Genomic DNA, 22,503 nt, shown 5'->3' on the forward strand with positions numbered 1-22,503 from the left:
AACCAATCAGGAGTGACAACCTCTTCCCCACCTCTCATTGGCTAAGGAGCGACATGTGATCGCCATAGAGTTTCCCCCCCCCCACTATATGGGTAAATTCCGCTTTCCGTGTGGAATACCAAAGCGCGCTGGTTCTGGGAAGGCGCGTGCACGACCACGAGCACGTGAATGCTGGGCAAGGGGCGGGGTCCCAAAAGGTCCTTGGGGTTCGAACACGAGCATACGCAAGCGCACGATCCGTACGAAGTTCCTTGAGTGCGCGCGCGCGCGCTGCGTGTTTCCGGAGGCGCGCTCGCGATGACGGGAGCGCGGCCTCCGTCGGGGAGGCGGCGAGTTGCTGTTCCCGCGCGTGCACGCGGCGGAGGCGGCGGTACCCGCCCCGAAGAGAGCGAAGGCACAGCGGCTCTTAAAGCGGCCGGCCGCGGGTGAGGGAGAGTCTCCGGCTCCGCAGCCCCAGGTAAGGCAGTGCTGGAAGGGAGGGAGCGCGGTGTGTGCGCTTCGTCGTCTCCGCTCCCCGGGAAGGTGTGAGGGAGCTGGAGGGGGGCATTGGCAGCGCTTGCCCGTCGGAGGGGCGAGGGGAACCGGCCGGGAAGAGCAGGGAGTGGGGCTGCGACCTGAGGAAGGAGGGCAGGAGGAGGGGGGCGACGGGGGCTCCCCCCTACTGCAGAGGGCTGGGACTGGTGCAGGGAGACGGGTGGCTTCTGGAGGGGGGGCGACGGCTGTGCCTCCTTCCTCGTCCTGCCCCGAAATGGCGGCATAGAGAGAGAGAGAGAGATGCTGCTTTGAGTTCTCGGGGTCTGGGCAGCGTGTGTGTGTTCGTTCTATGCGATTAGTCTGTGGAACTCCCTGCCACCAGATGCGCTGATGGCACCGACCTGGACGCCTCCAAAGGGGCCGCAAAGGTTTCTGGAGGAAAACTCCATCCCGGGTTGCAAGCCCTGATGGGGAGGTGCAGCCTCCTGGTTTCAGAACGCTGCATGCGAGGGAGGGCAGCAGGATGCAGGGCTCTTGTGTGCTCCCTGAGGTGCCTGGTGGGCTGTGTGAGGGAGCTAGACTGGGTTGGGCTTTGTGGCCTGATCCTGCAGGGCTCTTCTTACGTTCTCAAAGGGAGAAGTGAATCTTCTTCTTGTTCTGCTTTCACACCACACCACCACCCACCAGTCTGTCTTGTTGCATGCAGGATAAAGTTGCCCCTTGGGTGCCTGCCTTCAACTGAGTTGGGGTTCAAGGGTGCTTCCCTTAGGGCAGTGGTTCCCGAACTATGAACTCCCCAGGAAATCAGCCAGAATCCTTGCCAAAAACTCAGCACCCTAATTCCCACCACTCTATACAATGTATAGGATTGTAGCCCTAATGGGAAGCCAAGGCCAGTGGCCCAGGAGGTCAAGCAAGCCACAGTAAAAAAAAGTTTGGGAACCACTGCCTTAGTGCTATGGTGACAGTGCAAACTGGGGCTAAAGAACTTGGTGAGAGGGGTTTGTGTGTGTGCACGCGCATAGGATGGACTTGTGCCTTGACTAATTGTAGGGAATGGAGAGGCTGGTACTTGGCCTTTAAAGGTTGGAGCCTCTATATTCAAAGGCAGTGTATCCCTGAATATCAGATGCTGGGTGGGGGTGACAGGCAGCAGGGTCTGCTTGCTGCCTTGCAAGTAGGGTTCTTGGAAGTGGAATGCTGGCTAGCTGACTCTTTTGATGTTACTCAGTAGGATTATTATCACTGCCATCTCTGGTTCTGGAATCTGTGATGCTTGAGACAAAGAAGGGATGGGGGGAAGGGGTAACTTTTCTTTGTGACATGTGGGTGGATCACACCTTCCTATCCCAATTATGGGTCTGCAGAATAAGGGTTTATAACTTATAAGTGTGCAGTTTGGGAGTAGCGAAAGATAAATTAACTCTGAGCAGGAGTACCCTTTGGTTTGTGAAAGTTGTTCTTCTGACTCTGTAAACAATAGCATGGTGGGTCAGGAAAAAATTGATGCTCTTTAAAAATAGGCAGGATTACTTTTATGATCTGATTCTTATAGATGCCTGCATCAACAGAGACAAAAAGGGACATATATTCTTGTCATATGAGTATCACTTGGCCTGTCAGTAAGTATTGCTGATTTGATTGGGCTTGCCCAATTCTTTGACTAGGGTGCTGAGAACTGGATATGGTAATATTTGAATTGGTCCTCTTATCTTGAATATGCAAATTCCTGAGTTGCATAAAACTACTTTAGTGCTGAATGGAAAGGCCTATCAGCTGTTATAAAAGCATTTCTTGAATTCCATGGTCAAAATTAGCTGTATTGATTGAATATGTATCAAAGAAGCCTTGTCCTTTTCTTCCTATGTTTTATGTGCATGGTCCTGAACATTGGGCAAAATGGCTGAATGTCTTGATACCACAATTGGTCTCATCCAGTTTTTTGGGTGGTATGGCTTTGCAATGTGTGCTATGGTATATAGATACTTAACATTAATCTCAGTGCAACTGCAAAGAGATGAGGCAGTACTGAAAGGAATGCTAGAATGGGGAAAATAACTATATGCCAGTAAAGATTGCCTGGGAAGGTTTTGCTCTCTCACTAGACTGGGGATTACAAGTTTGTGTGCTGACTTCAAATTCCACTGTGTGCTTGGTGTATGCAGGCTGAAGTGAACATGTGATGGGAGCCAAACGTTGAGTCATGCCTAATTAAACGCTTGTACTCTTTTCTGCAAATGCATCCCAAAATAGTGGGTGACTTGTTACTAAAATACTGGCTATTTATTAAATACTTGCTGTTAGTTTTTTGCAGCTTCATTTGTAGGGTTCTTATACCAGGCATTCACTTCTGAGACTAACAGCCTTTAGAAAAATTTTCTGTAGCATCATTATAAAGCAGCACAGAGAATTGTAGTTGAGGTTATTTCGGTCTATTTGCTGCTCTGTTTAGTTAGCGAATGCATAATGATAGGAGGAAAAATGGAACAAATCCAAATCTCTTGCCAACCCCTCATTCTCTTTGGTTGTACCCCCTGATAATTTAAGGGGCAGGATAAGCTTCTAGAGTCTTATATGGGGCTTTCTACTTATAGAAAGATTCTTGAATTAATATTGCTAATAAAAATGTTTTTTTAATGCTCTGACTAAGTTTAATCAAGGGGAACTGTTTGGAGGTGTACATGTGCTAATTCTTCAGATACAGTGGCTTTCTTTACCTATAGCTATGCCCACAGTGTGGTAAGATGACAGTTTTTGAATGCAACATTAGTGAGGCATTACATTGTACCTTAGCATGGGTATAAATGTGACAGGTAGGTTGACGTAAATGCAATTTTAATTTTTGAAATTCATATTTCCTGAATAAGCATGCACATATAACTATTTTTGATCATGCAGGCCTTGTTTTTCTTTGCAGTGTAGAATTATGTTATAGAAAAGCATTAAGAAGCTACCTTCTACTGAGTCAGGTCATTGATCTCTTTAGCTTGGTATTGTCAGTGCTGACTGGCAATGCTCTTCAGCATTTCAGGCAGGATTTTGAACTGCTATTGAACTGTAATCCCTCCCTAAGACAAACTTCTGATTGTATATCTCTTTGTTCATTTGTAAGGTTACTAAGCAAGATCACTTGCTTCCAAGGAAAAGGTTATACTGATCTTTGGAGTCCTTTCAGTGGGATCTCAAGACCTTCTTATGTAAGGAAGCTTTTGATAATAGGGGGCTGGTGCTTTTTATGAAATATCTTTTATGAAACATCAGATCCTTTTGAGTCCTAATTGTTTTTATGGTTTTAATTGTTTTTATTTTATTAAATATTTTGTAAGCCGCCTTGAGGGCCCTTAAGTGGGGTGGAAAGGCGGGGTATAAATCCCTTAAATAAATAAAATAAAAAATATGGACACTGTCAAGTAAAACCATTTTCTGGAGAAAAAGTGTGACTTATCTGTAAATACGAGGGTAGCCCAGAAAGTAATGCACCACATTTTTTTTCTTCAACAATTATTTATTGAACACAATGAAACTTACACACAAGAAAGAATGATGTTTCTTCTACACTCCCTATTTTTCCACGTAATCTCCGTCCAGTTCTATGGCCTTCCTCCAGCGAGACACAAGGGCATGTATGCCCTGTCGGTACCACTCCTTGTTCTGGTCACGAAGCCATTTCTGCACTGTGCGAATCACCTCTTCGTCATCCTCAAAATGTCTTCCGCGAATGGCATCCTTTAATGGCCCAAACAAGTGGAAGTCTGAGGGAGCTAGGTCAGGGCTGTAGGGTGGATGGGGTAACACAGTCCAACCCTGTTTAGTGATGTGTTCCGAAGTCCTCAAACTTGTGTGAGGCCGAGAGTTATCATGTTGAATCAAACATTCACCTGAGTTGTTATGGCGCCGAAGTTGCTGGAAGCGCTTCTTGAGTTTGGTTAATGTCTTCACATAAGCTTCAGAATTAATGGTGCTGCCTCTTGGCATCACATCAATGAGTATGACGCCCTCACAGTCCCAAAACACAGTGATCATGACCTTACCGGCGGAAGCAGTTGCTTTGAATTTTTTCTTCTGTGGAGATTGAGGATGACGCCTCATCTTCAAAACGTTTCAGCAACTCAGAAGAAATGTTTTTTCTGAGAGATTTGTGGTCCACCGTAAGACAGCGCGGAAGCCATCGTGCACACACTTTTGAGTAATCAAGAGCACGGATGATTGCATCCACACTTCCTTTGCTGATTGACAGCTTCAGCGCCAACTGCCTAGTCGTTATGCGTCGGTCCTCGCGAATGAGCACATCAGCAAGCTGCGTCTTGTCAGGTGTGACAGCCGTGGATGGCCGCCCCGAACGCTGCAAATCTTGGAGCTCTGCCGAACCGCCTTCTAATGGCCTCGCCCTCTGTGCCCAGCGACTAACCATACTTCTGTCGCCTGCAGATTTTCCATAAACTGTACACAAACGTTTGTGAATGTTCCCAACAGTTTCTTTCTCCGCAGTGAGAAATTCAATGACGACACGCTGCTTATAACGTACATCACTTACAGGCGCCATTTTGAAACACTGCTGCAGCTATGCTATCTGTCTGAAGAAACCAAAAATTTGTGTGCGCACTCCTGAAAATTCAAATAATGTATATCTAAAGTTTCGCATTCGTACCATTACTGTAGGCTGAGAAAAAAAATGTGTTGCATTACTTTCTGGGCGACCCTCGTATAAAAGTGGAAAGATCCATAGACCTGTAAGTGTCCACAGCTTTACAGCTATGAAAAATAGTAGTTTCTTGATTAAAATGATTCTTCTAATTCAGTAGGAAGTATTCATAAATCTTTTGTACAGTAATGAATATTCCTTGAAATAAAACTTATTACAGAACTAATGTAGTTGAAGGCATAACATTAAAATGGTCAGTGGATAATGCTGAGGTGGTACTAGTTGTTATTTCTATAGCCTTGCATCTGATTTGCTAGTCCTGGGTCCTATTGGACAAATGCAATGCTTGTAGTGCTGTTTTTACATGGGGGAAAAGTCATTCACATCAATATGGGTGTCTCCCCTTATTTTCAGAGGATAGGTTCTAACTGCCACCATGGATATTGGAAATTTCAGATAGCCACAAACCCTAAAAGAAGAGGTTCACAAATTCTGTTCCCCCACCCCCAGTGCAAGTGACTTGCCTGTCTCTGATTAGATCCTTCCTATCACTGCCTGCTGTGTTTGGCTTTCTCTGCTGCATGCAAATGCTAACAGGAAGTGGGTTGGAGGGCTGAAAACAACACAATGCAAAGCTATATGAACTCTGTGGTAAGCGTTGTTTCATCTCTCAGCCCACTTCCTGTTAGCATTTGAAGGCAACAGAGAAACAACTAGACACAGGAGACAGCAGGAGGAGGGCTGCAATCAAGAGACCAGATAAGCCACTTGCACCATGGAGGGGGAAAGTGAAACCAAGGATATGAGATCTCTGGATATGGAGGTACACCTGTATTAAAATTGGATGGACATGATTCCATTAAAACTTACAGTGCCTTTTAAACAAATTTGCACCTAGTTCTTATTTTCTTTGCACTCTGTTTTAGAGATACCATAACTCAAATTTGGGACTTAGAGTTCAATCTTTCTCTCTCTTTTTTATTTTATTTTAAGAAAAGGCACATTTGTAGCTGTGTTGATGATAACTTTCAGGCACCCTGATATGCCAGTTGTTGCATTTCAGTGCTTGGGAAGATTTTATCCTCCTTTCATGTATTTTGTATGGGGGGGGGGAGTGCCTTGATTTGGATTGGGTGGGTGAGGCACAGTATGGATTACAGCTCAAGAATTCCCTGTCTGCTTTCCCTTGCAATTGCCTGTAAAACAATGCACATGCACAAAATTTGAGACACAGAAGCAAAGGAGGGCCACCAGTTGACCATTCTGTTAACCACCTATGAGGTTCCTTTTGCCTGAAGGTATGTGGCCAGTTTAAAAAAAAAGCCAAGCAGTTCTATGCCATGAACTACAGCACAGTACTAACTACATGCTCACAGCTGTCATCTGAGATTTAGATTAGTGGATTACTAGAAAAAATAACCAATGTACATTACAAGATTGGGTTTCAGATGAGCTTCCGGTATCATACTTTTAATTCCAAATGTAAAAGTATATGGGAGGTTGGCTGCAGCTGGAAAACCAAGGTTGGTTTTTTTTCCCCCATTTATTATCAGCCATGTGCTCCCCTCCCCGATATAAACAGACAGCCTTACCTTTGACAAGATCATTCACTTAGACCTTTTGTGAATTTCTAGCCTCCAGAAACTTCACAGGCTTCCACTCAAGACAGGATGGGGCAAAACCAGTGTATATCAGTACAGAGCATATTGGGTCTGAAGGTTTGCATAAACTGCCTTTTTACTGCATAACTGTATACATGGCATATTTACAGTACTTGGAATTGTGCTCAGTGGCATTTATCTCAAGCAAGTGTGCATAGAATTGTAGCCTTAGAGTAATTTTAAAATCTGAAATAATGGTAAAATGTGGAAAAAAAATAACTTGAAATGCTTTAAATGTGACTAACACTTTGAGTTATTACAGTTTGCTTTTAGAAGTCTGGAAGGTGAATAACTTTACAGCAGTCTGAAAACTACAGTAGCCTACACTATCCACTACCTGAAGTAAAAATAGCAGAGCAATTCCCTAATTACAGCAGATATGTAGTTTAAATTTAAGTCAGCTGGCAGTGATCCAGAAAGGCATACCTTCTCAGTTGGAATAGCCTGAGCATAGACTATGGGCCAATATATTGCATGCTATCAAGTAGATTTATTTTGGCATGGGGAGTGGTAGCCTGACTTCCTGTTACTTTCTTCTCTTAATGTGAAATCTAACTGAAACAGTGGAAATCATTCAGGCTTTTCCCCATTGCCCAAACACCTTCATCACGAAGACATAAGTGATGGTAGGAAGGATGGCATTTGGGTATTCTGCAACTAAAAGCTGTATGCAGAAAAGAGAGAACACAGTGCAGAAATGGAGGTGGGGAGACCTGGAAAAAAACTGAGGGATTGTTTGAGCAATTTCTGGTGAGAGAGAACTAGAAATTAAGAAACTTTTATGAAATACTCTCTCTTGCAGAATAAGGACTTGCCTGTTTCTTAAAAGCTATGTTTTAAAAACCAACTCATGCTACTACAGATATGTTGGATTCGATAATACATTTACTACTACTATCTCTGCTACTGAGTTTGAGTGGATTGCTAAACAAATGGTCGTCTTAACGACTGGATTTAAGTAGTGCCATTGCTCTTGCATGTAGATATTGATGCAAGGGAGAGAACAGAAGTAGGGATAAGCAGGAGAAGGGTATGTGATCATTTGTGATTGTTTCAGCTAAGCTTAGTAACAGTAGGAAATGGAGCCTAGGGCATTGCCCCAAAAATGTCGTGAATCTGATATGTTTTGAGAAGTGAGTTGGAGGAATAAGAGGACATATTGCACCATTATTCCAGGAAGTGGTTTCAAGCCAAAAAAAGGGACAAGGGAGAAAGCCAAGAAACCTTTGGATGTTGAGGATGGTGGAGCTGCACCAAAGTTAGATGTGCATTGTGTTGCAGCTGTACTGTGGATGGTATTGTACTGTGCCGTATTCTAACTGAATAGCCAAACATATTGCTACACCTTAATTACTCTTTAAGCAATGTTTACTTTCTGAACCTTTCCTGGTTGGTGTGTGTGTGTGGAATGCATTTTCTTTTTTCGTCATGTTGCTGAGATTCACATACCACTTCTAAGCCTAGATAAAGCTTCTGATTCCCCCTTCCCAATAGTCTTCCAATTCACAAAACTTAAACAATGTTGCTTTGAGGCACAGCAGCTTGCAGTCCCCTCATGATATGTTTTCATCAAACTAATTGTAGTTCTTTTAAACACAACTTTGTGCTAAATTTTTATACATAATTTATTCTTAAAGTAATGAAAACTAGTTTAGGTTTGATAAGAAAATGTTGCTCATATTTTGCTAAAACTGGTTCTATGTGCCTGCTTCATCTTTTGATGAAAATTCTGGAGAAGTTGAATATCAACTTATTAGATCCCAATTAGCAAAATTTTTCTTCTGTCCTAGTTCCCAGTAATAAATGACTTATTCTTTTGCCACCACCTCTGAGGTGATAGCTAGCAAGTATCATTAGTCTAATGTGCATGTATTCTTAAGCTAATCTTCAAGGGGGTTCTAAATTCCTTCCTTAGAAAAACTTCCCCATGACCTAGAAACTACTTCTTCAGTCCTTAGCTGGTGCTTGGGGAGCAGGTTGTCCTCTCAGCTAATAAGCTGCTGTTTGGTGCCACTGGAATCTGTGGGTCAATCATGACATGCTTTGCAATTGTTGGCAATGTTTCTCACCTTGTCAGTAGTTTCTCACCTTGTCAATGGTTCCTTGGATCTTTCTCAGTGTGTCGAGCCACATTTTCTTTGGTGCTGCTCATTGAACCCTCCAGTAAGGAGGTCACTCTTGCCAGAGGAGCTTGTGTGGCAGCCAGCTGGTGGTTTGTTCTGCAGACACGGGCAACCCATTTCGGTCTGTGTTTTTGGATTTATTCTTCGATTGATGGTTGATCTCACTTTATCTGCATGAAGACAGATACCCAAGATATGTCTCTAGCATTGCATTTGGAAGATCTTGTTCAAGTCTGACAATCTCATGTCTTCCAAATGCAATGCTAGAGACACAGCATCTGTCTCGAGCAGAAAATTCAGCTTCTGGAAGTCCTTTTCTGAAATTACTGTGTTTTTCTTTCTCCCCAGTTTACTATAGAATGTGTGGTTATTTAGCAGAGAACATTGCAAAAAAGTTACAGGCAAGATTTTTCCTTTTTAACCAAAATGCTTACTAAAATTACCAGGCAAGCAAGAGATACAGTGTAAACCTGTGGGCCAAATATGAAAAAGTAATGTTTGAGGTAAACGCTCTCAGCTTTTCCTAAACTGCTGCATGTGTCCTAGTTGTTTTTAGGGTAGGTGTTTTTACCTTAGACTTGTGGTTGGTTGCATAAGACTCATCTTGAGCTGAATCTGAAGGTCTGCAGTCTCTATTCTGATTCCTTTCAGAGTCTTTTGGGCTGGAGGGAGGGAGAGAAGGTTCTAAAAAGATCTCCCATTCCAATATACCTTTCTGTTGTACTGGTCTCGAGTGCCCAAGAAAATTCTTTTTATGCAGGAATTTCTGGCTAGAGTTGTCCTATCCAGTCTGGTAGCCCTTGGTAAGACAATGGCCACAGCATTTGCATTGGAAGAGGTATTTGGCACTTGAGAAAAGCTTGAACTGTAGTTCATCTAAAACTGGCTCCAGATTTTAGATCAAATGCAAACTCAAAATTTGAAGGCAACAAAGAGACACTTCTATCAAATAACATGTAGGGTAAAATCGCTCTCTTCTTTTAAGTTCTGCGTTTCTTAAACTTGTTCCTTAGCTTCAGAATTTTTGGGAACTAGAACCCAACCCTATCCAACTTTCCAGTGCCAATGCAGCCATGCCAGTGGGGCACATGCTGCATCTTGCAGTGGGAGGGGTAGTCATGGGGGGCTTCTTAAGGTAAGAGAATGTTTGTTTTGTTACTTTGGGGCTGCATTGTGGCTACATCAGTCCTGGAAAGTTAGATAGCATTGGATCTTGAGGCTGGAATCCTATGTAAACTGTCCTGTGAGTAAGTTGAACAAAATGGGACTTTCTTCTGAGTAAACACATATAAGATTGTGTTCTGAGTCTCTTTGCTAAGGGAAGGTCATTTATATTTGGAGAGAGGGCCACAGTGTTGGAATGGCACTTGTTTGTGTCCAACGATACACAAACAATATTCATTTTGCTTTTTCACACAGGATTAGGGGAAATGAGCCATAAAATGATTGTCAAGCAAGATCTAAACACAATTTGTTATAAGGTGTCTGAAGTGTTCATAGAGCATTCGTAGAGTTATTCAGAAATCAATTTGATCTGGTTCTTTGACTTTTACAATAGAAATTTGTTTCAGTCTGCATGGAATACGTAGTACAGGTATAACCTAATTATCCATGGATTTTGCACCCAGTGTTTTATCTTAGTGCCCTTTAAAGGAAAAAAGTCATTTAACAATAGCCTCTTTAATGTGAGAGAGGGCAGCTGCTGACAATCCATCAATCATTCTCTCCAGGCACTTAGAACAGCTTCACTCCAAGGCAAGCAACCCCTCCCTTCCCCCTGAGCATGTGAAAGAATGATAATCACTTTGCAGTCTTTGTTGGAGGATTTCCAAAGCCATCACTTGCGTTAAAGGGTGCTTGAAAAAACAGATGCATTAAGAATCTTGCATGGGTGGAACTGATAGTCTGGAATTCTCTGACTGCTTCGAGACCATAATTTTATGGTGTATGGTGGTTTGATATAAACCATTTTTGCCTCTTTAAATTAGAATGACAGCCCTGACTATGTCACTAATTGTGTTTCTTTTGAAACTTCTAGGCCTGTCTATTTATGCTCACAAAAAACTAGAATGGCTCTTTTAGTTTCAGTGAATAATATTGTAGTCCCAAGAAATGAGGCATGATGATATCATGTAGCCATGGCAACATCATTTTGTGTGTGGGCTGTGTGGTGTAGGAGGATGCAGGTAACCTTAAACCAGTGCTTCCCAAACTCCTACAAGGGAGTTGGGAGCACTGTAAATTATTGCAGGGAGGGGGGAAGGCAGCAACGGTATCCCCAGGATCACACTGCTTCTGGGGGCCAGAGGGGGGTTTTCTACTTACTTCCAACCAATGCTGTAGTCCTGGAGGTTGTGGGGAGCCCTTTGCAGGACCCCTGAACAAATTGAAAAAGGGCACTTCTGGTTTTATTTTTTCCTTTCTCCTTTTTTTTTTTTTTATAGTTTTGCAGGCTCAGGGAGCCCTGCAGAGGGCTCCCCACACCCCCTCAGGTCTGCAGCGCTGGCTGCAAGTAAGTAGAAAACCCCCCTCCCATCCCCAGCAGCAGCGTGACCCACCAGTTTGGGAACCACTGCCTTCAATCATTGTTGATCTAATGGTTAAGGGGAATAAAGAACTTGGATTATGGGAAGATGTATGTCTTATACAAGTTGCGGTTGAATTTGAGGATATCTAAAGGCACAAATGACTTCAAATCTGAGTCCTAGGTAAGATATAGAAGCCCTATACAGATGCCGTTTATGCGTGCCAGTGAGTAACCCTTACCTGACATGCTCTAGCTCCACTGCTGATCACAAGCACAACATTTGTCTGCAGTGACAAATGCGGGGGTGGTGGGGTGCTGTTGGTGGTGGTGGTGAGAGAGAGAGAGAGAGAGAGAGAGAGAGAGAGAGCCTCTACTTGATCTGGAACACTGGGCACCTAAGAGGGAAACACTGATCTTCTAGTTTAGTTCATCAGGATTTTGCTGGTGCATAAAAGAGAACTGCTTTCTAAATGTTCTAACCTAGAGAGAAGTAAAAATAGCTATCTAATTTATTTAGATGATACAGAGCAGCAAAAGGTTATATTTGAGCCACTGAAGTGCCTCTTGCGCTACATTAAGTAACCAATCATGATATAAATAGCAATCCTATTACTTTAATAGTGCAGTACTTACAGCCTGGCTTAAGTTTTATAGCTTGTCTTTGAATGATTTGCTTGAATAAGTATACTGTTGAATGTTTCAAGCAAGGAATGTTGGGCAGGAGGTCTGGTCTAGAGGGTAGAGCCTCCGTCTGCCTGAAGATAACATCCACAAGGTCGCCAGTTCGAGGCCACCGGCACCGTGCGACCTGGAAGCAGCTGACAAGCTGAAGCCGAGCTATTCCATCTGCTCTGAGCGTGGGAGGATGGAGGCCAGAATGTGAAGCCAGATCGGAATGAAACACCTGAATGTAGTGGTTCTTGAAAGAAAGAACCTTCTTTCAAATTGTAAAAATCCCTATTTAATAAGGGATTTAAATAAAGCCTGCCTATGTAAACCGCCTTGAATAAAGTCTTGAATAAAGACCAAGAAAGGCGGTATATAAATACCTGTTGTTGTTGTTGTTTTCTGCCCCCTTTGTAACTTCATTTCCAACTTCCAAAAGCAGTGTCTCTAAATTCAGGACTCTGCACTGAATCAACAATTGCTAGTAACTGATTGCCTCAATCTAAATAATGAAATGATTGAATTAGACCAGAAGTGTCCACATTTTTTGACAAGAGGGCCACTTCATCTCTCTGACACTGTGTTGGGGGCCAGGAAAAAATAATTAATTTACATTTAAAATTTACATAAATTGATATATTAGAGTTGAAATTTACATGAATAAATGAAGGTCTCGTGATAGCTCAAGGCCTATAAAAGACCTTGCACAAAGCAAGGCCTGCCTTTGTTGCTGCTGCTACTTCACAGACATGAAACAGCAAGCAGCAGAGGGAGTCCTCAGCCCGCAGCTTACGCAAGAGGCCAAACAGTCAGCCCTTGCGCTGAGTAGTTGTGTTGGGCTGTTGTGGGCTCCAGCAAGTCCCTGGAGGGCCAGAGGCTCCTTAGAGACTGGGGGTTCCCTGTAGGCCAGTTTGGGGGTCCCTGGGGGCCCCAGATGGCCCCTGGGCTAGGGTTTGAGCACCCTTAAATTAGACTATTGGTGTTGTGAATTAGGGTTGGCATACTGGTAAGTTGACCATAGTTTAAGATCCGATTGTGGTTTATTTGAAAGGTTCTGCTTTAGTTTTTGAATAAATTGCTGTTTTTGATTATGTTCACATTCTGAAACTTACGTCTGATATTAACTGTTCCCCTGCAAGACAGACCATGTCAACCTGAGACTTGCAATTGTTTGTTCTTTTAAGACTAAGCTAAGGCTTCTAGCATTGTATCTGAACCAGGTCAGAGTCTCCAGAACTCAGCATGTAGCAGGAGACTGATATATTCAGAGAACCTAGGGAAGAAAGGTACTAGAAAGCCTTTAGATGGGGTCAAGGGTGCAACGCAGCATGAAGTCAGACTCATCCTCCTTCTGAATTCTGTTATGCTTAAATCACTAGGGGGAAGTCTTACTTTTCAGATAGTCAGTTGGGGAAGCTTATGCTTGCCTCCAGCTTCTAGTGATCATATTTGGGATTCGTTATTTGTAAGATTTTACTTCTTAAAACTGCTTAATGACTCTTGGGTGGCAATCCTATTCCCACTTTCATTTGAATAAGTCACATTGAACTCTTCTACTATAGCAGACTAGACTTTGTACCGCTGTGACCCACCTTGTCCTCTGTGCTGAGTCATACTCCATCGCCTGCTATTGTGCTGCAAAGCATTACTGGGAGCCACTGGAGGGCACTTATGGGTCATACAGGGCCTGCACTGCACTCGCTTGGACTCTGTGACCCCAGAATGCCTTGAAGAAGCAAATTGGAAGTTGCAGATGCAAGCCCAGAAATCCATGTCCGGTTTCTTTGGCAAAGCATTCAGGGCTGTGGAGTCAGTTGCAGGCCTCATGTGACCCAGAAGCAGTCTCAGCTGACTTCCAGTAATGCTTTGTGGTGTGACAGTGAGCATTGGGCTGTGACCCATAGCACATTGGGTCACAACCCACAGTTTGGGAAATGTTATACGCCTGTGCATCACTTAACAAGGATGCGTTCCCACACCCCTGTTAAGTGATGCCGGATGCTAGATGAAGCTTCCAAAGCTGAGGGGAGCTGTGCACCTTTGAAGCCGAGGGGAGCAGTGTGTCCACACACTGCCTCTGCGAGGCTCAGAATGGTCGAAACGACCCAAAAGGCGCAGCTTCCAGTTTCCTTGGGAAACAAGAAGTGATTTTTTTTGCAAAAAAGTCACTTCTGGTTTCCTAAGGAAACTGTAAGTTGCATCTTTTCAGCCATTCTGAGCCTAGAGGCAGTATGCAGATGTGCCCTGCTCTGTGAGGCTCAGAAAAGCCTTGGAGGCAAGGGGAGCACAGCTCCCTTGGCTTTGGAGGGTTGGGGCGGAACCACGATCGAACACAAGCCGTCATGTTCTGACCAGGGACAGGCTGCATACATCACAAAGCAATGTTCCCCTGTACTAGTAGATAGGCATAGGATTGCATTGTTATAATTATGAAACTTTGTGATGCAAGAGCTGATTATTGTGGAATAAACTCTGGATCTCTATGATGAGTGTGTGCAACCTGCTGTAAACCTTGCAACTTCTTGATCAGGGAATCTTTATGCTGTATTTAAACTAAAATATAGTACAACATAACTACAGTTGCAATTGTTAATTAGTCTTTTCATTTAAAATTTTAAATGAACTTTAAGAGCTGGGTCCTAGTATGATTTGACAGAGGAGTTCTGTTTGGCCTATACAGATGCAAAGGCTTAGGTTCCTGTTTTAAAGAATGACTGCTTTCAGTTCCATCCTAGCTGGAGAAAGCAAGTGAACACCAGCTGCATGGCAAGTAAAATGGAAAGAAAGATTAAGCCTGCTTGCTCATCTCTATTCAGCGACTTAGAGCAGAATTTTAAAAAGCACTGTGAATTTTCTAGCTTTTGAAGTTATGCGGTTGTATTAAAACACATTTTTTCTTTGCAGAATTGTCTTTTTTATAAGACCCACAGAGAAAAAGAAATCATATGAATTGGCTTGTAAAAATTACCTTGCCTCTGACTTAAGGAAAGACATAAGCATTTAACCAACAGTGTGGCAATCTCAACATTTAAAATTGTTTGGCATTAAAGCATCAAGGTATTTTTCTAAGAGTGTGGTTTTTAAATTAAGTCACTGTTAACATCTTATTTCTACATAAAGATCTTATTAGCCTTAATATTCTCCTTCAGAAGTTGAGAAGCATGAGTTAACAGTGTTACAATACAGATATAAATGTAATATTTCTCCATTTGAGCGTACTTACATAATTGTTTACCCACAAAGAAGCTGCTGCAGTGTACTGCTCACTAAAAATGTAATGTCTCAAGGAACTTTCTGTTCATGAAGAGAAATGTATAATTTGAATAACTACTAAATCAAGGGTTCAAAAGCAACTGAAGAATGTTGCTACTCTTGACTATCTATGAATTAGAATTGGGGGTACAGTACTTGACTCTGGTTTGCATTGCTGAGATGATGGTGATGTACTATATGGAAAAACTTAATGGTTGAAAGTTTCTAACTCATTAACCAGTACAGAATTGTAACCAACATAATATAGCACTGCTGAATTCTTCATGAGAATTTCAGTTGTAGCTTTAATGAGGCTCCAAGTTCATCAGATTTCCACTGTTGTCTCAATATCTTCTGTAATTCACTTGCCCTGGTTGTGAGTGGGAAGGAGGGGGGAAGGAGCTCTTCAGTTCTCTATACCAGGAAGTGTGGGTGCTGATATAAAGTAGGATGCCAGCTTATTTATGAACTCAAGATCTATGCTGCTTTGGTGCCTGTTGCAGATTCCCCCCCCCCCCCCGAGTGAGAGAATTCTAGGAAAGAGTGGAAAGGAAGAGATAGTGGAATTTGGCATCACAGCATCAATGTTCTGTTGGTCCCTTTTCTTCCTAAGTGCTTAGTATACTGTTGGGCTTCTGCTCCATGACATCAAAGGATTCTTTGAGACAAATTGCATACAGATTCTAAAGATTAAATCTTGATTTGTACAGCCAAACACACTTCTATTCTTTACTTCTAGCTCATCGGTCTGCTCTGGGAACTTGACAACATTACAGAAAAATGGCTGCTAGCAAGGCAAAAAACCAGAGTTCTTTGGTCCTCCACAAAGTGATCATGGTTGGTAGTGGTGGTGTGGGCAAGTCAGCACTCACGCTTCAATTTATGTATGATGAGGTAAGTTTATTTTGCACAAACTGCAATCAGCCTGCATTTTATGCACAATTGACTAGTGCAGGTTCAAGTATAAGTGCTCTCCCCCCCCCTCCCCATGGAGACAAACAATTGAAATAGTGCAGGTGATTCTGTCCACCATTCAACTTACTTTGTTTATGCCCTGGAGCAAGCCTGGAAGAGAATGAAGTAGTTGTTCCCGAAGTCATCTCAGTTCCTGTGTATGTTTTGTAGTGTGTTCTTAGAGACAGTACATATTTGTTGGATTTAAGGGAGTTTTGACTACTATATATGCAATTCTGGCTTTATATGTTGACCTTGGAACATAACCCTTGCGTAAGATGCAGGCCAACTGTACCTTTTATTTTTCTGTCTGTACGCTTCCAACCATGGTTGAATCTGCATTAATCTTCCTGACTTTGCCTTCTTGCATAGGCTAACATTAAATTATCTCAAGAAGACATAAATGTGTCTTAGTTTGATGCAATTCTTGCAAAAGCACTGTAAGGTTAGTATTCTCATATTGCAGATGGGGAGCTAAGGCTGAGGAGTGGCTTACCTAATGCCATCTAGTGAATTTAAGGCAGAGAAGTTGCAAATGGGGCAAGTCCTGATTCATGGCTTAGTCTTTAGCCACAGTGTTATAACCACTCATTAAAATAGCTGATGAACAGGAAATATCTTCTGGTGAAATAACACCTGGCAGTCCATTTCCAAAATATTTACTAAGGAAGGAAACAAATGGCATCTCCATTGTCTCTTCTGCATGGTGGTAACTTGAAAACACCACCTGATGCATTGTTTACAGTAGCCACCACTGGTAGTCTAATAACCACTGCATAACTTTTTTCTCCACCCATAGTACTCTTAGATTCCTAGCCTTCTCAAAACTTTGAATCCACTTGAGGCTGAATATGGGTGCTCCAAAATTAATTCCTCCTCTTATGCTCTTTAGTTTGTTGAAGACTATGAACCTACGAAGGCTGATAGTTACCGGAAGAAAGTCGTTTTGGATGGTGAAGAAGTCCAGATAGATATTTTGGATACAGCAGGTCAAGAAGATTATGCAGCTATTCGAGACAACTACTTCCGTAGTGGAGAGGGTTTTCTCCTAGTGTTCTCAATCACCGAACATGAATCCTTTACAGCAACGGCAGAGTTTAGGTAAGTACAGTACTATTTTGTCTAGAAAGGCATTTTCTTCAGGTTTTCGATATCTTGTATGTTTTTTTAATGATTTTTCAAAATGATTTTGATATAAATATGAAATATGGCAAAAGGATAGTTAATGGTGAAATCGGAGGTGGTGTTGAAAATCTGTTGTGCCGTAACACATAGGGTACCTTATTCCTTTAATGCGGGGATTGATTTTTTTTTTTGTAAAGACCTACTTTGTATTTCTTGTTCCTCTTACTTGATCTTTGAAAATATTCTCATTGTAATGAACTGCTTAGAAATATGGGTGCTGATTTAATACACAGTTGGTAGGACTGTTCAAAACTGAAATTTTTTTCTAAACAAAATTTTGCTTTTAATATCAAATTATAAATCTTGAATTTATTTTTGGATTCTGTCTGATTTCTGTTTGAGGAAGAGGTAAGGTCCTTCGGGTAAAGTTTTTTACTTTATGCAGTTCCCCACTAAGCTGTGCAGCCACACTGCTTGAAACCAAGCTCTGAGTGACTTGGAGCTTAGCTTTCCTGGAAGCCTGGCAGTGCTTGATGTCTCTAAATGCTCAGTGATGATACTGCTGTGCCACCGTAGAAGGGGTCTGCATAGTGTCATGGACCCCTTAAAGGGAACATTGTGGTGGCTAGAATTATTATTGCTAAATATTGGAGATCTGCTACTCTTCCAAAGCCAAGGAAGGGCTAGTGAGGGGATGTGGCTATAATAAAGATACTGGTATGTTCAGGCTAATAATGACAGTTAATAGATGCAGGGAATATTATTAATAATAGTATTTATGTATCACTTTTCAATAAAGTTCACAAAGCTGTTTACAGACAAAGTCAAATAGGGGGAGGGGGAGTGGTTGAAGCTGTATCACTTCAAACATTGAGGACTCAAGGTCTCCAGCATAAATTACTTTTCAAAGGTGAGAAGAAACAATGTTCTTATCTCTCAGAACTTGGAAGATTGGTGGCAAGAGTCTTAGCTTTTTAATACTAGCTCAGCTTCACACTTGCAAATAAAAATATGCATTTGATTTACGTAAGAACATAAGAACAACCCCACTGGATCAGGCCATAGGCCCATCTAGTCCAGCTTCCTGTATCTCACAGCGGCCCACCAAATGCCCCAGTGCTTTCCTCCACTGCTCATTTTTTCATCTCCTTTTATGTGGCTGATTTAGTAGTCAGAAGGCAAAACCAGCATCTTTTCCATGGTGAACATCTCTAATCCAGTTATGTGCAATAAATAAAATGTTTTACATTAGCTTTGAATGTTGCTGTAGATCATGTTCACTTGCAAACCTTAAACTCTTATTTCAAGAGATTGTTGTAATTCTTCGGCATATCATGTCCACTGATTGACAATTCTTCTTTTTTTGCATTTATGTTCTTTTTTTTGCATATATGTAGTTTTAACTTGTATAATGGACATTTCTCTTGTCTTAGGGAACAGATCTTGCGTGTGAAAGCTGAAGAGGACAAAATACCTTTGCTTGTGGTGGGAAATAAATCTGACTTGGAGGACCGCCGACAAGTGCCTATAGAAACAGCTAGAAGTAAAGCGGAGGAGTGGGGTGTACAGTATGTAGAGACATCAGCAAAAACGAGAGCAAATGTAGATAAGGTAAAAGAATAGTTCTCTTCTGGGCATCTGCACTTGTGAACAAGCATAAAGCAAGTAACCCTTGACATTTAGGACAAGGGTGAAGGGAGACTACAAAATAACTGGCTACCAAAATCAACCAAATGTTTGGCTGCCCAGCACTGATTCTATTGGAAAGCTCCAAAGAAGGTCTGTACTAAATTCTTGTTGCTGTTATATTCCGACTAGAAGGATTCTGTACCTGTATTAGGAGTGGATAACTTGTCACTGAATACCTGCCAAAGATGGATTTTCTGATTGTTCTTAATAGCAGTGTTTACTAATCACCACAATTTCTAAAATGTGGTCTGAGATCCTTCAGTAGAATCTGTGTCAGATTCCTCCTACCTATTTCTTGGTAAATAGATCTGCCTGACTGGTTTTTTTTTTTGCCACTACTTGTTTTGCTGCTGTGTTCTGTAACCTTTAGGAACACATTTTTTGTGGGGTGGGGAGGGGGCTGTAGAGGAAGGGTAGATTCAACCACCTCTGGCCATTATGGCTAAACTTGTGTAATGGTGTTTTGAGTGTCTGCTGAAGTCTAAAGCAGCAGTATAAATGTATGTTACTTTGTAGTGCGGATCAGTTACAAATCCTGATATTTATGTGCACTTTCTTTTTCTTCCTAGGTGTTTTTTGACTTAATGAGAGAGATTAGAACCAAGAAGATGTCAGAAAACAAAGATAAGAATGGCAAGAAAAGCAGCAAGAATAAGAAGTCTTTTAAAGAGAGATGTTGCTTATTGTGAATTTTTAAAGAAACGATACATATAGGCTGTGGAATTAACAAGACATTTACCACTAAGAGTAGAGGACTGGATTTGAGAGAGAATCTACATCAAATAGGTTTTCCCATTCACTTAATTGCCTTTTTGAAAGTGTAAGAATTGGTTAACAGTCAACAACCCCCTTGTATTTTGAAATGGATTATTCTTGAAAACAGCTATCGATGCTCAAAATATTGCTGGCAAGTGTTGCTTTGGCCACCAGTTCTTGGCCTGATAGCAGCATGCTCATTCTGAAATTATCTCCTGGTGTTGCCACTTTCTCTACAGACTCTTCTCCACCAGTCTTTTCTGAAGCAGCTAGTTCTCATTCAAGTTCAACCAAAGTTTTCAGCCTTTCCTACCTAGCTTCAGTTTTGGTGCTCCTATAAAGGCCTAGGCCTTTAGCCATTGTTTTAAAGGGAAAGTTAGAAATAGTGAGATCTTACTGATCTCTCAAATTTGTACACAACTGTATTAAGAATCTGTCAGATCTACTGTTTTGCTAACATACTGGATAGACTCTGTGAGGACTTGGTCATTCAAAAGCAAAGACCCAGCAGTGAGTCAGTTTCTGAATCATTGCCACAGTATTCCTGAATTGAGCCTATAACTTTGAAACATTCGTGGTTATATTCTGGAATATCTCATTTCTAACTTTTTCCCCTCTTAATTCCAACATGATGTTGGGATACTGGAAATTTGGGCTATGTGTGTTTTAATGTGGAGCTGTTTCTAGTTTCACATTGAGTAATTCTACTCTTGCCAAATGGATTTTTTGTTTTACAAAAATGGCAAATTCTGTCTGTGACATTATAGTGTTTTGTAATCATGTATTAGAGCTGTAGAAATTGCTGTATTTTTTGCTCTCTTGGTGTACTTTTTTTAAGTGCAATGTCCCACACTGTGACATCTAGTGTATTTGATTCAGCCTCTCATTTAAAATAGAAGAGTGGCTGATTATCTGAGAGGACAATTCACCAGTATCTTTTCTGTACAGTCCATTAAAATGAATTGTAATTATGCAAATTTTGAAGGGACTTGTGCATTTCTGGTGGATTATACCATAGAAAAAAATTACTAGACTATTTTGTTATAGTGGGCTTCTCTCTCTGCATAACAAACTATTTCAGTCTTATTTTGTAATGTCCAGATTGGAAATTGAAATTCCTGAACACTTACTACTACTTTGGTAGAAATTGTGGGGTAGGGATGAATGGAATTAAAGCAATGGAAGTGGGCAATCTTTTCACCTCTTCTCATTTTACCATCTTAAAAAGGCACTTGGGTTAATAGCATGCCATTGCCAAAAAGCTAGACCCTTATTGCTGTTGTACAGATTGTACTAATTCAGCTGCTCAAAAAACACTTTTATACAGTTAGTCAATGAATCATGGAAAGTCTGTATTTTAAAGGCAGCTAAATATACTCACTAAAAAGTAATCTTTTCTGATTTTTTCATGAATTGTAATGTTAATATCTAGAGTTGGTAAGTGGGTGAAGGTGTGCAGTTTGAAAAATATTCAGTCATGACACAATACACTAAAAGCACAATCCTAACTTGTGCTGGAAACAGGCAGGACAGTGGGCCTGTGCTGTATCCAGCACAGGTTTGGGCATGACTACAGGCCAGTCCAGGGCAAGGGGAAAAGTTTCCCCTTACCCTGTGTTGTGCTGCAGAAGCCCCAATGGGCCTACTAGGATCTGCGATACCTGATGACAAGGTGGCGCAAATCTGAGCAGCTTGGGCCTTGCATAACCGCTGGGTCCTGGCCCTGTCTCCTACTCCCTGCCTGCCCATAGTCCTGTCCGCTGCCTGCCCTGCCCTGAAACGCCTCTCTCCATGCCCGACCCCTGTGTTGGCTGAGTTTTGCTGATGCAACTCACCATCTCCCCAGGGTCTCTCCCCAACGAGTGGTTGGGGACTTGCGTTGGCCCAAGTACCTCTCAGGATTGTGGCCCAAGTCAAAAAAAATTGAAAAAGCGTAATGTTGGAGTACGTGACTTCTACTGGTGCTCACTTGGTTCACAAAATGAGCCCATCTTCATCATGAAGGAGCTTATGCATAGATGGCCTGGAACATGATCCAACCGTGTCTTGGCAAAATCTGCTGCTGTTGTGTAGAAGAGAAGGACAGAATTTTGTGAAAGAGAAAATTGATAACTTCAGAAGTTGTTGAAATAGCAACTTTTTCCATCTACTGCCCCAATAATCAAGAGTCAGTTTTTAGTCTGTCAGAAAGTCATTAAATACATACTACAGCCGTAGTCTAAGTAGATGTTTTCTGAAAATTGTATCTCTTCTTTGGTTGCAGGACATTCAGTGTTGAGTTAGACACCCCTTTCAGGAGTTAGGAAAGCAAATTAAAAAAACTGTTTTTACAACAGGGGTGTCCAAACTTTTTGGCAGGGGGGCCACAGATCTCTGACACTATGTTGGGGGCTGGGGGAAAAAGGAATTTAACTTTCAAATTTGAATAAATTTACATAAATGAATATATTAGAGATGGAACTTGAATGAATGAATGAATGAAGGTCTTGAAATAGCTCAACGCCTATAAAAGGCCTTGCACAAAGCAAACCACTACTTTGCTGCCACTACTGCTTCACAGACCTGAAACAAAAAGCAGTGGAGGGAGCCCTCAGCCCTCAGCTCACACAAGAGGTCGAACAGTCACTCTCATGC

At 41.9% G+C, this 22,503-nt stretch overlaps 1 protein-coding gene across 2 annotated transcripts; it reads left to right on the plus strand.

Moving 5' to 3' along the window:
• The first annotated feature begins 207 nt into the window (after positions 1–207).
• RALB (RAS like proto-oncogene B) lies at positions 208–21,260 on the plus strand. Of its 2 annotated transcripts, XM_066611737.1 has the most exons (6): positions 208–457; positions 14,998–15,150; positions 16,085–16,239; positions 17,192–17,400; positions 18,858–19,035; positions 19,683–21,260. In XM_066611737.1, the coding sequence occupies exons 3-6, from the start codon at positions 16,126–16,128 to the stop codon at positions 19,800–19,802; spliced, it is 621 nt and encodes a 206-aa protein (XP_066467834.1). In that variant the 5' UTR covers positions 208–457; positions 14,998–15,150; positions 16,085–16,125; the 3' UTR covers positions 19,803–21,260. The 2 variants fall into 2 exon arrangements, with proteins under 2 accessions (XP_066467834.1, XP_066467833.1); XM_066611736.1 differs by lacking the exon at positions 14,998–15,150 and having other exon boundaries at positions 209–457.
• The last annotated feature ends 1,243 nt before the right edge of the window (positions 21,261–22,503 follow it).

Source organism: Tiliqua scincoides, chromosome 1 (genome assembly GCF_035046505.1).
Source record: "Tiliqua scincoides isolate rTilSci1 chromosome 1, rTilSci1.hap2, whole genome shotgun sequence".
NCBI classification, from domain to species: domain Eukaryota; kingdom Metazoa; phylum Chordata; class Lepidosauria; order Squamata; family Scincidae; genus Tiliqua; species Tiliqua scincoides.